Below are 18,903 nucleotides of genomic sequence, written 5' to 3' on the forward strand. Positions count from 1 at the left end.
TACGTGGAGCACGATTCAATCCATTGGAGGAAGAATCCTCAGCCTCACCCCATCACCTCAAAACGGTCTGACTAGAATAGAAGTCCTCTGCTCCTTTCTTACTCCATGCTTATATGAAAGTTGCTTAGTTATTATTGCTATGAAGTCTGAATGGTTTTAATCATCATCTTGCGTATATCATAATATGAATTCAAGATTTTGAATAAAAGATAATTAAAGGGTAATTATAAAGATAATAATATTAAATATATAAAATTATATATTAATAATAACAAAATTAAAAATTGAGAAATGATAACTGTCACCACACGTCACTCTGTTGACTCTATCTCTAATCACAACTTAGTTTTACTAGATTTGTCACCACATGGTTGGGCTTTCTTTTTTCTCTTAAACAATGACCCTCTACAAGTATAAACTCTTAATCGAATGTATTAATAAGGATTTAAGCAAGGAAATTGGTAGAACAGGCAAGGAAGGAGGGAGAGAGAGGGATTGAATGCAATCAAACCCATCATGACAATGATAGTAGCCATAAACTCAAGATCTTGAAGGGGTCAATTGCACGCCCAATTGTTGTGTTTCTGTCTTCTTTTTAATTTCTTACCCTTTTTGTCTATTTTAGACAATAGGTAGTTCTGATTCTGTTAGTGTTAATAACCCAATTCAATTTACTTTTTTGAACACGTGATAGTAATCTGAACAGGGTGGAAGCATTCTATTCCCCTTTTGCCTTATTATGCAATTTAACTTATTAGTGCAGTACTCTTTTTGGTTTCATTAATATTATCTTGTGATTTATTGTTTTATTTATATATTTTTAGCTATTTTAGAAACTTCTATGGATATAATAAAAATATAAAGACTCTACTCTGCTCTTTCTGTGTGATTATTAGGCATGACTATCATTTTAAAATGCTATATAAAGTAACTTTTTTAATGCAATGAAATACTACTTTGCATTTTGATGTAGAATAAAAATGAGCCTAAACCATCTACAACCAAAGTAATAAGCGGTGGTAGTTGGAAGAAAGCCATTTTCTACTTCAACGGGAAGATTCTTAAACTGACAAGCGCAAATTCACGCCGTTATGACATTGGCCCTTATGTGAAAACAGCGAGTGTAAGGTTGGGGAAAGTACAACACCACAATTGACGGCAGTTGGTAATGTTCATAGTCGGCAGTTCACTGCAAACAGTAGGAGAGAGGTGATAGTAATATGAACACAGTTGAGAGTTGACGGTCAAGCTGACTGCAATGAGCGAGCCCGAGCTGCTGCTCTTTCCAGTGCTTTCATCCTATTAGCTTCCATTCGAGCACGCTGCTCTTCCGTGATTTGAGTTTCACTAGAGGAGCCAGCTCCAGCAGCAACTCTTTGTGGTGCCTTGAACTTGTTAGCTTCCATCTGAGCTCTCTGTTCGTCTGTGATATGAACTTCACTGAAGCAGCCAGCTCCATTATTTGGCACTTGATGTTCTGGCCCAGAGCTACTGGCTGCAACTACTTCGGCAGCAACCATTTCAGTGTGTATGTCATGAGATGGTTCCTATGGTGAAATGATGAATACCACCGTTAAACATTGGCACCGCCATTAATACCGGTTCGTAAGGAACTTTGGACCCAGTAATGAACTAGTGAAAGTGTTGTTATGGAAAGAATGAAGACTTGCTTAAACCTTCAACAAAGCTCACATGATACTTTGCAATGTAAATCATGTTGAAAAGCCCAGTGAAGGAAAATGAACAAAATAAGATAAATATTTCATGAAGATATTATCTTTCTGAATATTGATTATTGAAGAATTACCTACCAGTCTGGGCAGACAGTACTAAATCTGAAAAAGAGAAATACCAGCCCTCCTGTGTCATTAACTCAATAGGGCAAAATCCTGAATGATTCCTATATCCTAAACGTAATTCCTAGGGTAGTCAACACATTTTATAATCCTTCATTTTCTAGCCCTACACCACCATATGCTCTTAAGTACAGTTCCCCAAAACTGTCCAACATAACAGGCATAACTGGCATCTCCTACATATTAATACTCTCATGAAAATAGGAAGTAAGAACCTATAGAAAAATCAACTCATTCACAACTAATCACAAGTGACCTTCGTTCTGCCTGACTTGTGAAGCCCAAATGTTGAAAACATCAAAGAGGACTGTGCATTAAGCAAAACTCAGAGGTGTGACTTCTAGAATCAGCCAACGCCAGTCTTAGCATCAATGATGCAAGCATTTTCAACATAAGCACATCCTTCCTAATAACTAACACCAATTCATCCACTTAACGAAAATGATTTTGCATTGTTGTACAGGAATACTAGTTTGCCAACTAATGGACTTGAAAAATTCAAATACCTAGAGCAGTAATCTAATTAAATAAAATAACTAAATGACATAAGATTATATCAATTTATGAATGCAGGAACCTAATTAGCAATTATAGCCTAGTTATATCAAAACTAGTAGCTATTGACTTCAAAGTATATGCATGACTGCAACAAAAAGAAGAAAGATAACTAGAAGAAACAAGTTGAAAGGAATAATGGTTACCTCAGTAGCTTTCTGGTATATCTCATTAAGCATATTTTCCTCAATATCATCATAATGATCTCCCTCAAACTGATCATGAGTTTGCCTCTCAGAATGTCTGGCCCCTACAGTGTTGACAGGCACAGATCAGTTCCAACAAGACACTAAAAAAGGGAAGATTATTAATTGTTACCTTGAAGTACTATACAATATTTATGCCTCAAGCAACAGAACCACCCAACATACATGACTAGGTGCAAGGAAAAAAATCTCTTACAACGAAAGAATGGCAATATTGCCAGCATACCTTGCTCATCACTGGGACCATTATTTTCATCTGGACTTTCATGCAATTTTGTAGGATCCCCTCCTCTAGCAACTCGCTCTCTTAATTCTCTAATACAATTCTGCCCAAAAGAGATACAACAAATGAATGATGTATGTATATATATATATATATATACTCAGAAACTCAGCTAATCTAAAGCATCCACTACCTGGACCTCTACACAAGCAAAGTAAAAGCATATTCCAGTACATTGCCATCATGGGATTTAAGTTTACAGTTCACCACATGTTGCCGGTAATTTAGGCAAACAATGCAATTCTCTAGTGTCTAGATCAACGCAATTTCTTAGCAAAGGTGATGCAGAGCCAACAATCTCATAGTAGAGTATCAAAGAAAGCTAATACGACATCTGAAACTGAATTGCTACAGACATCCACATCTTCAAATCTCAATAACCCAAAGCTATGAGAAAGTGAATCACATAAAAACTTAGGGGCAACTCCTTTTAAATCTAACTTAAGCACCCAAAATTCAGTATAATTCCTTAAACACTAAAATTTAAGGGTTGAAAGTGAAAAAAGAAAATGAGTTACCTTAACTCGTTTGGAAGAAGCAACTTTGTCGGTTTTATGTACAAACTGTTCGAAAGAGTAATAGGGGAGCAAATGTCTGTGCCATTCTCTGTATAACCCAATTAATTTTCCCAAATCACTCACCTACAAAAACATTCTTTAAAACTTAATTAAATCTCCCAAAAAAGGAAAAGAAAAACAGAATGCTCATTTTAAAGTTAATTAAAAGAAAAAAAAAGATACCTCGTGACCGCGACCGTGGTATTTAAAGACGCGAGGGAAGTGGCGAAGGATGTAGCCGAAACCATCATCGGAGAGGAGAAGTTCCGGAGTGAGCTTGGGTCGGATCCTGCTATTGGATACTTTCTTGGGCTTTTCGGGTCTAGGAAGCTGTTCTGGAGTGAAATTGGCGCCGGTGGAGGAATCCTTGAGATTGGGTTGATCGGATTTGGGGGCGTCCGGGCAGTCACGTGACCAGTGGCCTGGTCGTCCGCACTTGTAGCAACCTGTTGCGGCTGAATTCGTCTTCTCCGTTGCGACTCTTCCCGGATTGGGATTGACATTGGGGCGGTCGGATTTGGGGGTGTCGGGGCAGTCACTTGACCAGTGGCCTGTTCGTCCGCATTTGTAGCAACCTGTCGGGGCTGAATTCGTATTCTCCATTTCAACTCTTCTCAGTTCTCTCAGATTTTAGCCTTTTGTTCCCATTTTGGTATTTATTTATTTACTCTACTTTCTATGTTTTCATTTTGGCGGGAGATGATGGAGGGAAATAGATTGGGCTTCTAATTTTAACATGGCATGGGCCCAGATGAGTCGGACTATTTTAATAAATTTTATTTCATATATAATCTTCGATTATTACTTAATAATATCATTATGTCGCATCATAATATCATGTTATCATTTATTATTACATGTCAATATATTATATCAATATCGCATGTTATCATTTAGGATAAAATATCTTAACTCTTTAAATTTTGATCGAAATTATACGAAAATTTATTAATTTTTAAAATAAACACTCTGTCTAAAAACTAGAAACACAGTTAACAAAAATAATATAAAATTAAAATACTTTTTTTATTAATTTAAAAAATTATTATTATATTTTAAAAAAAAATTAAAAAATAGAGCATCGATCGGTGCTCTCAGCTCCTTAAGAAAGGGGAGCATCGACCAATGCTCCCAACGGATCGATGCTCTCCAATGGGGAGTTTCTTTTTTAATTAATAAAAAATAATAAAATTATATAATTATAATTATAAAAATTAATTAAGGGTAAAATTATTTTTTTATCATTGCTATATTAGTAAGTTGATGAAAATATTAACGGTTGGACTTATATGTCCAATGAAAATTATTTTTTTTAAAATTGAGTGTCTATTTCAAAAATTAATAGATCCTCGTATAATTCGATCAAAAAAGAAGTAGAATATTTTACCCTATCATTTATTATTACTTAATAATGTCATCGTGTCACATTAAAATGTCATGTTATCATTTATTATTACACGTCAATATATCATATAATATATAATGATAAGTAATATTTTGATTAATAATTAAAATTAAATTAAATTTAATAAAAAAATAAAAATTTATTTAAATTTTTTTGTATAAATTAAAAAAATTTTATGTATTCTGCCGTTCCTTTTCCTTTAATAATTTGGTCATTTACATTATTAGATAAATTTGGAAGTAAAGCTTTTGAATTACCCCAGTTCCATTTGATGATAATGTCCATATACACGGTGGATTGATAATGGTTTATTGATCATATTCATTCATTTCAATGATTTCAATTTCAAGTATTACATATTGACCAATAGGGAAAAAAAAAAAAAGAGAAAAATAAGGACAAAAGTGCCAACAAAACACCTTTTTCTTACAATACAAACAACCCCAATGATTGTTGGAAATCACCACAAAAGCAAGGCAAAAGACAAAACAGGATTCTTTAATGTATATATACATATATATAAGTAAAATTCCTACCATTGACACCATTGCTGAAAGGCTGGAGATCAGACCCTCATACACCTTTGAACTTGAGGTATTATATACAAAAAAAAAATCTCCCAAGCCAATGCAGCTTCATCAATTGTTTGTATCAACACGAAACTCTTTTTACTTCAATGGTTTCCTTCCCAAAATTTCTATCTAAAATGGCCCAACGATCTGAAAAGTTGGGTGGTCACAAATTACCAGACCAATCATAGTTCTGGTAAGCAATGTTAACAGGGCCTCCATCACTCAACAGATGTGTCAACAACCCTGCCCTGGTTGCATCCAGGTAATTGAGGACCCACTTCAGGATATCTTTCTCCTGTCCAAAATCTACACTGAACCTGTAAAGGTGAAGATGCAGCATGTCAATTTGAATTTGGGTAATGCTGTTTTGATCAAATAATTTGATGTATTGAACACTTACCACTTGATGATCCGTGTTAAATGAACTGTCCTCTTCTCCAAATTAATCTCTATTCCTCCCCTCTGGAAGAACTCCCTTGCAGCACATCTCAGCTCACCTTCAACACCCTGAGGAGTGAAAAACCTCACTGTTGGGCTTGACCTTGTCCCATTGCATAGGCCAAAATGGATTAAGGGATTAACTTTAGCAGGAGCTAGCTGTCAGTTGAAAATAACAAAAATTAATAATCAAAACATATATGAATAGAATAAAAGAATGACCTGTGAGCGAGAATACCAAAAAAGATTGATGAAGTTGATTACCTCTAAGCGTCTGTCCCCATTGCCAAAGGGCCTGACCAAGGAGTATTGGGACTTTCGATTGTTTCTGAGGATCCCATTCTCTATAATGCTAAGGGAGTAAGGGAATCCCCCAACAACATACTGGAAATCACAGTAAAAGGCTCTCTTATCAAGCAATCCTTCAGGATGTCCAACGCTAATCACAGCATGGATGACCATGGCATTGTATAAGTTTAAGAAGAAGGCTAGCCTCTCATCTGGAGAGAGTAGCTGCAGATTGATCCTTTGGAGATCTCGTGCCAAAATCAAGTACCTGCATCAACATTAAAAATGAAGTTTAAGCTATCAGGATTAAATGCCTTTCTGCACCAAGTCTATTTCTATGCTGCAAAATGAAATCAACCAAGTAATGTAAACAGGAATGAAGGAGCAAATATACCTGCGGAATTCTTCACTTTTGCTGATGGCATAATAATTAAGACGGGACCTGTCATCAGAAGCATACGCTTCAAGTATGGCAGACATTAACTTGGTAAGCCGATCGGCTAGAAACGATGCGGATTTGGGTTCACTATCGTTTGTTGAGGTTCGAAAGTTGAAGCATCCCAAAATAAATGGCTCGTGCTCAAGGAATCGATAAAAATGTTTTCCTTCTTCAAAATCATTTTCCCTACACAAAATTAGTAAACAAATTAGCAACAAAAAAGGGTTATGTATACATGATAAGTATGTTGAAAATTAGCATTAAAACTAATAACTTTATTACTTAATTAGTATAATGTATGAGAGAATGTTCCTACCCAAAGACATGGTGGATGAAGTGCTTCTGGGCCAGCCGCTTTGCAGTTTCAATGCCCTATAAAATATGAAGGATAAAAAATGTAAGAAAAATAGTAAACTCAATTTATTAACTGCAATTGTCTTTAATATTGTACATAAAAAAATTTTAATTACATCAAAAAGAGTTTTTTTTTTCATTTTATAAATTTATTTTAAAAATTGAACTCGAAATCTTTGAAATAAAGTTGAATGATGATGATCATCTGAAATTGGAAAATTAATGATAAATTAAAAAGAAATTGACTTCCTAATTCATTCATGCAAATCCTAGAAGCAAAGTGTGGGGCACAAAAAAAGCCTAGAAATTTGGCAGGATGGATGGCAAAGACAACGAGGCTGAGCGTTCAAAACGTGTAGGCCCTTGAACGCTTGATTGAATTTCCCCTTTCCCCAAAGATTAAGCAACTCCTCCTTATTCAGATTTAATATTAAGATTAATATTTTATGTATTGGTAATGTATAGACACTATATATTATATTTTTTCTTAATTTAAATGAATATAGACTGTTTCCTCTACTCTTAAGATATATACCTATGGACTCGTACAACATAAGCACTTAATATTGTGTTACAAATTAATTTTACTAGAATTAATTTAGTAATAAATACACGTATCTCTACTTAAGAAATAGACCGCTCTCGAAACAAACACCAAACAAAATCAAACAACCTCCACAACCCAAACACCAAACGAAATCAAATATCGTCCACAACCCAAATGGGCAGTCAATTCAATCACATAGCCGCTGCAAAACGTTGCACGAAAAGTCAAGGAGTTTTCTTCTGTCCACTCTTCTTTCAAACTAATAATAAAAGAGAAACACGTAGGCTATCTATCTGTTCTGCCTTTGTTCAGAAAAAAGGAGAAAAGCAAAGCTAACTCATAACAGCAAAAATGTACTAATCATTTTGCTTTGGACATTATATTTATATTTGTCCATGTCGACACGCATAGTGACTGTAACTTAGGTTTTTTGGGCTGTAAACCTATAATTGTAACATAAGAGATGTTGATAATCCACAATTATTAGTGCTTAATATGTAATATTAATCAATATAATCGATCATCATTTCGATTTTCAATCAGTAGCAATAACAATATACTTTAATAAAATATGGATGTAATTGGATGATTGTGGTGGGTATCATACAAGCACTCAAGCGTGCTGCGTGCGCCCCATCATTAGTGTCGTGTGTGTGTGTGTCGGTATTTTTGGTCCGAGAAGACACCAGCTTTATTTTTGTTTTTGAATTTCGAAAAAGAGAAAATTAAGATATTTTTAAATATAATATATAAAAAATTTAAATTATTTAAATAAACTAAATAAATCTTTATTTTTTTATTTAATTATCAATTAATACCACGTGAAGTTAATATATTATAATAATGATACGTGACATATTAATGTGATATGATAATATGATTATTTAATATTTTTTACTTTACATAACACTATGTCAATCATAAAATTAAAAATTTATTTAGTATAAAATAAAAATATAAAAATTTAATTAAATATAATAAAAATTATTTAAAATTTTTAAATATTTTAAAAACTTTTTCAAGTATTATAAAAATATTTTTGATAAAGATTTAATGCATTTATGAAGTGTCGTTTCCTATTACTACTAAAAGCATCTGACCTTTTAACATAAGTAAACGTATGAGATGACGAATTACCAATTAGCAACCAAAACTGAAAAACAAAGAATATAAGGAAGGAAAAAGTAAACGTACCTTTCTTCTACCGCAGTCAAGGTGGTGAATGATGGCTTCCACCATATCAACACCGGCGAAGCAATTCTTGACAATCTTCATCCTAATCAAGCGGTCCTGAATGGGCAAGCTCTGTCTCAGAACCTTCACGATCCCCACCATCTCATCTTCTACTTCTTCCGCATCATCAAATCCATAAACCGGCATATCAGGCGCTTCCTCAGGACATTTGTTCCCCAACAATTCCTTCATTCTCTTATCCAACTCCCCACAGTTTCTCAACGAATTCAACGTTACCAATCCACCTAACAACTTCTCGTTGAAGAATATCTGAGGCACCTCGGAACTTCCCGTTTTTTCGACCAACTCCTTGGCCCTTTTGGGGAACACGTCGACGTTTATTTCAACGTATCTAAGCCCTTTGTCTCTAAAGAATTTGCGAACAGCGGTGCAGTCTCGACAGTTTGACCTAGTGAAAAACGTTATCCGACCCCGTAACTGTTCTCTTTCGTCTTCGGTTTTCAGCTTCACTATAACTTTGACTCCTGGGATTTTGAATTCTGTGACCTCGAAGTTTAACGAATCGTTTTCCATGACGAAATCCCCGTTATCCTCTTTTAAAGACGATAGACGTTTGACGATTGCTGCTGAGAAAGTGCTGCTTCGGTCTCTGATGTATTTCCCTATGGAAGGCATGTTTTCGGCTATGGACATGGATTGTGAACGTTCTACTTTTTGCTGCGGTGGCTCGGGTCTGGGGAGATGAACTTGCGCCTTGATTGCTGGTATGTAATGATTGTAGCCATTAACTTTGGTTTCCGGATTGACCTCCTTGGCGTTGGACTGGTGGTTTTGGTTAACGACAGGGGAATTGGAAGTAGAATTAGAATCCTCCTTCTTCTCTTGTAGCTGCTCGGCCTCCTTCTCTTCACTTTTCTCCATCTCGACATCGCAGAATTCTCCTCCATCTTGATCACCAGACACGGCGGTTCCATTCACTTCGCCGTTGGGATTATTGTTCTGATCGTCCACTCTGTGTTGCTCCGAGTCCATATTCAATTTCTGAAAGAAAAAGAGACGAAGAAATGAAGGAAAATTTATCAAGAACAAAGAAGAGTACGGAGGAACAGAGCGATGAAAACGGGGAGAGCCAATGGAGGGGAAATAAAGATACGATGAAACGAAAGAAACTAACTAAATAAATAAAAAAGAAAGGGTTTGTAAGAAGAGGTCAAAAACGTGAAGACAGAGACTCCCTTTTTCTGTTTATTCTTACCCAAAAACAATGGTGGCATAAGTTGAGAGACTGACCGGCCCCTCAATGGCAGAAAAATAGATTCTGGGTCCCACTTTTCGCGTATTTTTAGGGGGAAATTTGGGGCAATGTTGTTTGGTGGACGTTAATCTAGGGGTAATGGAGACTCGGCTGAGTCAAATGGGTTTACGAAAGTCCAGAGCTTGGATATGATTCCTGGGAACACTGAATCAGTCTTTTTTATCCAAGTGGCATAGGGCGGAATCAGATCAAATCAAAGCCGTCCAACACATTTACAAAGTCTTTTTCATGCTCACAATGGTAACCATTATTAAAGACTAATTCTTTTTTCCTTGTTCAGATTATTTCAAGGATGATCATAGCATTTGGCATTGGCTGATCCGTCTCTGTTCATGCCTTCCTGCACGTTGCTTGATCAAAGTTTTAATAAAACAGTACCCACATCAAGATATTGTAGAAAACGTCAACTGCTTTTCTTTTCTTTTTTTATCCAAAAGGCAACTCCTTTTTTTATTATTAACAAGAGAAAAGGGGTTGCTTGCGTTTGATGTCCCAAACCCATAATTTTAGTCTAAAAATATGCTTTTAATAAGGGTGAATAATTAAATGAAGATTAAATAAATTAAAATTTTAAAAACATTAATTAAAATCGATTAAACATAAAGGAATATTGAATTGATCGAACATCAAATTGGTTCGATCGGTTTAATTTTAGATGAAAAATCAAATTTTTCACTTTTTTTTTTCAAATTACAATATCAAAATTTATAAACTTCATTTATAATTATAAAATATGGAATAAAAATTAATATTAAAAATATAAATTTTATAAAATTTTAAAAAATAAATATATTATATATATATAATATTAGTTTGATCTTTTAACCAGTTCGATCTAAAAATTTTAAAATCGAAAACCGATCAAATAAATCAATTAGACTAAACTTTTTAGACTAATATACCCAATCGATCAATTGGACCGAATCGTTTTATCCAAATCACATTCAGTTCGATTAAGTTATTGATTCAGTCTAATTTTGCTCATTCTACCTATTACATAGAGAAAGATTCTTACCCTATAAGCTCAAAATTTATTCCATCTTTTGTTGATATGAAATCGGTGCATTTAACCCAAACTTTACATGACAAACGATGATTTTGGTATCATTAGGGCAAGTAGTGAAACATCGGCAACTCTTATTTTAGAATCCATATTGTTACGTCACTATCATTTATATAAAATTTAATCTTTACACCACTTGTTTTGTTATCTACACTTACAAAGGCATGTGAAGCCTAATTAATTAGATCAAGAAATTTAGGTTTTGTTTGATTAATTTTTTCAAAAAATAAAAAATAAAAATATGGAGCAATAAACTTAATCTTAATTGCTTTACTCATGGAATACATATGGTAGCATTGTTAACTTTCCACTTCAGCAAAATGTTCCCTCTGCCTATTTAGAAATTTAATGTTCAATCCTATATTCAAACTCTCTATAGAATTGCCTAACTTAGTCCATTTATCAACCTCATTCGGATCATAAACCACCATTAGTTTTCATTAAAAACCATTAAAACAAGTGCTAATTTGACTACTTTTCTCCACTTGCAGCAAATGATAACAGGATACAGAATTGAACATCTTGGTCACTTTACTAGCTGGACCTTTTCTACAAGTAGGAAATAAACAGGGATCAAATTGAAGAAGTATTACAAACTTTGGCCAATGGGGCCTTGCCTAGTGGCAAAGAAAAGTCTCGAAACCTTAAAGTCTAAGTTCAAATCTCATTACGTATGATAAGTTTGGTCCAATTTTATTTTGTATTTGTCTAATTATATATTACCCACATTGCTACTCAATAAAGCTAACTCTCATCTTTGTGTACAAGAATCAGGATTGAAATCAACAAAAAAATTTAAAGATTTAGTCAATAGGTTAACAAGCAGATGCTTATATTATGTAGATGGGGGAAAAGGAAGGCACATAAAATAGCAATTATTAATTAAAAATTTGTTAAATATGAAAGGTAAGAATGAGTTGAATATTAAATCATATGATGGATGCAACACAATCTATGATTAAAGCTGTCCATATCAAATGGCTGGTCATTTTTGGGCCAAGCTTGAGCTATATGATTCAGACCAAAAATTTATCTATCTTTGCACTAAAGTGAGGAAAAGCCAACAAATTAAAGTCCATTGAAGTAAATGGATAGTTAATAAGTCCCAATGATTACAACCCAAATTTTTGGGACTGAAAGGGTAGCAAGCAAGCCCAAGGTTGTCTACTTCTTTTTGTGCCATATCCCAGACCCAGACATGTCCTGTAGTTAATTTAAATAGCCTTGCAAGAGTTTGAGCTCTCAGTAAAAATTAAGGGGAACCTTTACCCTGTCTTTAATTTTTGTTACCATGGCTGCCATACATTCAATTAGCAAGATAGGGGCAGTGCATTGATAAAATGGAAACTAGTCATGCATGTAAGTATGTTTCAAGGTATGCATGCCCCTGATTCTGATCTATTTTACCACCTTTGGAATTAATGGTTGTATTTTTGGAACTATATTTATGTAGTTTTAATAATTTAATTGAATTGAATAGCCTATTGAGAGAATTTAAACTCTTTTTTCTTTTCAATATTTGTACTCTTCGCATCAATAAAATTTTCAATTTCAAGGATTGTTCCGAAAATTTGTCAAATAAAGTTTCTTTTTTGGATTAAATAATAGAAAATAACACTCTATAATCTTCTTAATTTCACTTTTTTAAATAAAATTTATAAATTATAATCGCTTTGAGATATCTTTCGAAATGAAATTGTCAAAGATTTTATTCAAACTAAATTTTTTTTTCCTTGTACTGGAGGGGGCATTTTACCAATTTCATAAACAACAAAGAATTAAATCCACGTTAATTTTAATTAGTTTACATGATATAAAAAGAAAAAAATTGGAAAAGAACTCATCAGATCAATATCAATAACCTAAAATAGCTAGGAAGCCATAAACTTGGGTTACCATCCCTAGTTTGCCTTTCAAAGAATCCTCAAGCCTTTTCTTCCTTTGCAATAAATTGTTTTATTATTCCAAAAACAATCCATCTATCACCCCTACCCCAGTTTAGTCCTATTAGATAGATTAAGGGGAGTTGACCTTGGCATACTTTAAACCAAGTTTGCTCTGTAAGTGACTTATATATTTAGACATTTTTATTTGTATCTTGTATGATAAGGCAGGTTACCCAATATATATTCATTAATGGAGTTCCTCATTATTCCGAAAAACAAAAGAAAGAGTTCCCCTTTGAATATAAAATGAGGAATGAGGGGTGGCTACTCTCTAATGCTCATCTCCTTTTTGAGGTTAACTTTTTAAAAGTACTGATTATGAATTTTGTAATTAGCATAATGTCTAATGATGATGGGGTTGCCAATATTGAGTGGACGGCAAATTACAACTAAAACCATGGAATTTTCTAATTCATTTCTTTATTTATTTATTTTTCTGAGTTGGATTGTGGATGGTTGAAACCTTCCTTTGGAGATAGCTATCGTTTATAAAATATTAGCAACCAGGAAAGTTGAACTAAATCAAAAGTTGGGTTTGCATTTTCATTTTATTATATATATAAAAAAATCAAATGATGACTTTAATTTTGTGCAGCCAAACCATAGAAACTCTGTCTAGTGGATGTAATCACACTTTTCAGCCTTTCATTTATTTATACATGTACACAATCGGTTTGATGATGTGTTCTTGTCCGTCCATGGTAGAGAAGTTTGAGAGCTGGAAGAAAAGCTGCCATTATTTTATGTACACAATTATATATGTATAAATTAATGCAGTCCCACATATTCTTGCTTTCTTGTTCAAAATATTAATCTCAGTTAGCAACAAAAATGGGCATAAAATCAAAGTAGGAGCAATCACAAAGTTGCTTGGCAAACTACAAAGAGCCACATAAACTTGGCTGGTCGGCCAACAGAAAGGCAATTAGTGGTGGGTCAAATTTTTTTCTTTTTTTTTTTTTTATCTCTGATTTAAACTGATGGCAGAATTAGTAAAATAAAATCCAAATGATGGTTTCTTTTTGCTCTTAATGCTTCATCATTATTCGTTAAGGAGATTGGGGCAGCACTAAGTGTGTATATATATATTTGCCTTGTCTAAGCACTAGAGAGATAGGTAGTGCTTGCCATTCTTTCCAGCCCATACCCCATCTGCCCTGTGCTATCTCCATTCTTTTTTCTTCTCTAATGTTAACACTAAATAGTTGGTGATTTGAGATGTCAAGCTCCCATTAGGCAATGCTTGCTCAATTGGTTGGTAAACATGAAAATTCATCATATAATATTGTATCCAATAAGACTACTCACTTATCTTTCTATGATCTCTAAGAAGGATATAATTAACAACTGCTAAATGATTGTCGAATTCATATTGGACTGTTGGTTACCAGTATTGGCAGCTGGTATAAGCTAAAGAACCAATGTCATGAAGGTACCAAAATGACCAGTTTGTGGACAATGAAAGACCCTTTTGTTAGAAGCTCTCTTGAAGAAGTCTATGACCAAAAACCATCAAGAGTACAATTTTGAGATGCTACAGTTATTCATCTTGAGCATATTCGAGATTATCCCAATGAACTTTCCCTTCTTTATCTTCATTCATCTGTCCAAAACGCACCTGCTTTTCCTAGTTCTTTCCTGATTTGTTTTGGCATGGATACACAATATAAAGTGCTAGTACTAGCTATATATACAATACAAAGGGTGGCTCAGGCGCTGAAATGACACACACACACACACACACATACAAAAAGCAAAGCGAATGTTGGCTCACGAGAAGTGACCTGCCTTGCTTCCCAGAAGTTTCATCAGGGGGGCATCTTCTCAAGTTCTCTCCATTCTGACTTTTCCATAGCTGTATGAAACTGAAAACCCAAGTCATCAATTTTTTCAACATAATCAACAGTTGGTTTAAAAGAAATTCTTCGATTCATAGTCTCCTCCAAAAAAACCACTTCAACATCTATTATTCAAGGAGTTTGATTTTCTTTCTTAGATAAAATAGTCATCACTGATTCTGCAAATGCGCGTTGCAATAGTGGATTTTCATATCTATTTTATCTTAAGGTAGGACGGTGGGGAAGTAATGATAAAAACAAGAGATAATGCTCTTCTCTTTGCATTAATAAACTTGGGCTCGAAGGAAGGATCTAACTAGACTTCCATTTCCTCATTTTTGTCTAAAAATTAGCCTTTTTTGCTTTCAAAGCTAAAAGGCAGTAAAGTGCTTTTAACTATATATAAAAACAAATAATATATTTGAATAATTTTTTTTTAAAAAAATTAAATTTTATGAAATGATAAATAAATTATTTCTCTAACCTTGATTCAGGGTTTAAGAAAATTAGTGCGAATACTTAAGTTTCGGTGTCGATGCCAACTTAATTAATTTTTTTAATCATGTATTTTAAATTAACATTTAAACATTTAATTCCTTGATAAAATGTTCAGTGCTTCTTGAGTACAAGTCAATCAAATATTTTGCATGCGTCATGCAACCAATAGTTGACATTTGTAGGAATTGAGAGCGTATTCCCTCCCTCGACGTTATCAGCAAAACTGTTGCAGCCATTGTTGAAATGAAATGTGATCGTCCATTCCCCCCTTAAAGTCAATCATTCCATTCTCTTAAAGCTGGTCAACTATTGCCTCTGCGAACTTCCTATTTATTTTCCATTTCTTAAAGCACAATTTGACACATAAAAACAACACCATAAATAAATCAAAATATAACAAGTAAAATCTATTAAGGGATTAATGTCAAAAAATTTATATAAATATTTAAGGAATTGAGATAGTGTTACGGATCTTACATTACTAAGAGATGGTTTGAGTCTTGGTATATAAACATAAACATTTCACTATCTATTAAACATGTTTTTTGAATTAGAAACGTGAGCTTGTGACTTACAAATTTATTTAAATTTTATTTTAAGAGTTCAAAATTATATGAAATTAGATTTAAGTTTCGATAGGTGACAGATAGGGTAAAATGAACTAATATTTAATTTACTATTAGAGAACAAGTCAAAGTTGTATTTTGTGATTTCTAAACAGCTCATCTTGTAGACAACTTGCAATATATATATATATATATATATATATATATATATATATATATATAAAATGATGAAAAATTTTTAAATGAGAAAAATAAACAATTTTACTCATTATATTTCTAAATTGTTATTGCTATATATATGATAAAAATTAATGTTGGTAAAACTTTTTATTGATGAAAAGGGTATAGTTGTTCATTATATTTTGGAATTATCATTTTTAATATTTATTTATTATTATATATTAATAAGATTTATGAATTTGTAAATAAGAATTTTAATTGCATTAAATGAATTTCATCAAAAATATTTTTATTATGAATATTGAAAATCTTAATTGCTCATTTTCACCTGAGCATTTAGTTCATTGGTTGGTATATGATCTCTTTCTCTAAAGAGTAGGATTCAAATTCTTATTCTCTCAATTATAAAAAAAAAAATCCTAATTACATTGAATAACTTTCATTAAAAATATATATTTTAAAAATTATAAATTATAAAGTTAATTTTAATCTTATAATAATCTTTTTGATTCCTGCCGATTTTTTGTTTAGCTGCAGGCTACTGGGCTACTGTTTGCTTGGGAAGACATTCTTGTTCTTCTTTGTTCCTTTTCATTAATGAATACTGTTATGTTTTTTTTTTAAATGAATAACAGTATTATAGTATAATTTTAATTTTTAATTAAATAATAATAGTGTATAATAAATTTAATTAAATATAATTTGTGTAATTATTTTAATAGAGTTGTTACGAGTTCAAGAAATGTTCATAAATAAGCCCCCCAAAGAGAAATAATAGAGGGAAAATTGAATTGTTAGAGCTTCGAAGAAGTTATTAATTATTCTTTAATTTCTCTTATTTTTGGGTTCAATTTTTTTGGAAGTCAACCCACTAACTCAATGCCAAGTGGCTACAAAAATGAGTGGAGTAAAATATTAATACGAAACAATACATAGTTTGAATTTTGCAGTTTCAAAATCAGAATTTCGCCTTTAGAAAAATTGTCCGTTCCGTTGTCAAATAATATAATTTATACAATGAATGTTTTGCATATCTAACCTTGACTTGGCCTTTCATGAGAGGTCGGCACAGTTTTACACAATATTTGACTATTTCCCTAATAAAACATCATTGCCAAACTTTGGACTAGCCCTTTGACTATATATATATATATACTCCATCAAATGCTGGCCACCTTTAAAATTAAAAGAGCATATATTATATTTTTTTACATTTAATTTCAAATGCGCGTTTTAATTTCTTACAGCATATATATAATATAAATAATCAAGCATTGAAGACTTGAGGGAAAATATTAGTATTTTTCTATATTAGATTGACGTATAATTCACAATTAATTTGTTGATTTTCGAAGTATTAGACGGAGGTTTTTTTTTTCATATAAAATCTTTATAAGTGTCTTTAGAATAACAAAACAAACACCGTAGCAAAATCTTTTCACTTTAGTTAATAAGAGGAGCAACAATTAATTCAAAAACCTTTTCTCTTATCATCATTCTATCTTATGTCCCAATTTTTTCATAAATTTTGAGAAAAATAAATTCACCAAAAAAACAAAAAAATACATAAGTAATTTTAGTATTATATATGATAATTAATAGTCTCACTTAATAAGAGGAGAAGCAAGCCACGTATGTATTGTTCTTGTTAGACATTCAAAAAGGATTAATAAAATTAAAATATCTTGAATGTTTTCTTATATATGTATATGTATGTATATATTACACTGTTATATGTTTTAATAAGGGAAAAATAGATTTAGGCTTGTAGCAAACTAAAGTAAAGAAAATTTAATGAGTCAATCCGAAAACTAATTATATACACTACATTATTTGATTGTGATTAATTTTTTTTCTAAGGTGATGCAATTAAGTTTGTTTTAATCTCAAAAACCAAAAAAAATTTATACTATATTATAGTGACCATTTACATGAAACATATGAAATATATGCACTATTTTTATTATTAGATAAATCAAACTCTATAATCGAAAATGATAAAATATTTTTAAATTCGAGTCCAATCCAAAATTGCCATGTCATAATTGTGTCTTTTCGGTCTTAGTTATTTTTTCAAAATATTTTGTACAAAGGAGGAAAAGTTTTATTTATGTTTGTTAATATATTATATATTTTTTTCATAAAGGTTTTCTTATGAGATACATATCAAAATTTTATTTTTTTTTCATAATATCTAAATAATATAATTTGTACTATATATAACATATGGATTTAATGGTAGAGTTGAATTGTATTAAGTTAGTAAAATAAACTATATGGTTAAAAGCATACAAAAATACAAATAGAATGATGGGGAAGTCACAAACAAAAGATGATAAAAAGTTGGTCACTTTTCTCGTCTATATATTACCACTTGGCATTGTTAATTCTCAAAGTCAAGTTCTTACCTTGCCATTATTTTAAAGTATAAAAAAAAAATTGACACTCAGTTGGTTTTTTTTTTTTAATAAATTATAATTACAAAAATGATAAATAATTGATTAAAAATAATAAATAAATGGTCGAAATGAAATATAATTTCAAAATAATTATTTTATATAAAATATCATTTATTAACTTTTAATATTTTCCAAATCTTTTTATTTGTAAAAAATTAAAAGCAAGTAACAATAAATAATTAATTAATTAAACTTTATGCTAATTCAGTGATGTGAATAGTACGGGGCTGGCGTTGTTTAGAAGACTCTATCCACGTGTCGCCACCCAGCTTTTGACTTCCCTCTCCTTCTTTCCTGCCGTTCCTCCCACCGGCTGCACCCGGTCACCCCTACCTCAACAAGTA

At 32.2% G+C, this 18,903-nt stretch overlaps 2 protein-coding genes across 2 annotated transcripts; both read right to left on the reverse strand.

The window, feature by feature from the left end:
* Positions 1 to 1,023: 1,023 nt before the first annotated feature.
* On the reverse strand, positions 1,024 to 4,085 carry LOC18610060 (zinc knuckle (CCHC-type) family protein). The gene is made up of 5 exons (XM_018116388.2): positions 3,641 to 4,085; positions 3,419 to 3,541; positions 2,844 to 2,943; positions 2,558 to 2,661; positions 1,024 to 1,547 (listed from the first exon to the last, which is right to left on the reverse strand). Exons 1-5 carry the CDS (start codon positions 4,058 to 4,060, stop codon positions 1,245 to 1,247), a joined length of 1,050 nt encoding a protein of 349 aa, XP_017971877.2. The 5' UTR covers positions 4,061 to 4,085; the 3' UTR covers positions 1,024 to 1,244.
* A 1,170-nt stretch (positions 4,086 to 5,255) lies between these two features.
* Positions 5,256 to 9,931, reverse strand: LOC18610061 (glutaredoxin-like protein). The gene is made up of 6 exons (XM_007045514.3): positions 8,695 to 9,931; positions 6,916 to 6,971; positions 6,555 to 6,785; positions 6,137 to 6,428; positions 5,835 to 6,031; positions 5,256 to 5,751 (listed from the first exon to the last, which is right to left on the reverse strand). Exons 1-6 carry the CDS (start codon positions 9,724 to 9,726, stop codon positions 5,598 to 5,600), a joined length of 1,962 nt encoding a protein of 653 aa, XP_007045576.3. The 5' UTR covers positions 9,727 to 9,931; the 3' UTR covers positions 5,256 to 5,597.
* Between the last annotated feature and the right edge of the window lie 8,972 nt (positions 9,932 to 18,903).

The sequence above is a fragment of the Theobroma cacao genome, chromosome 2, assembly GCF_053813885.1.
Source record: "Theobroma cacao isolate CCN51 chromosome 2, ASM5381388v1, whole genome shotgun sequence".
In the NCBI taxonomy this organism is placed as follows: Eukaryota; Viridiplantae; Streptophyta; class Magnoliopsida; order Malvales; family Malvaceae; genus Theobroma; species Theobroma cacao.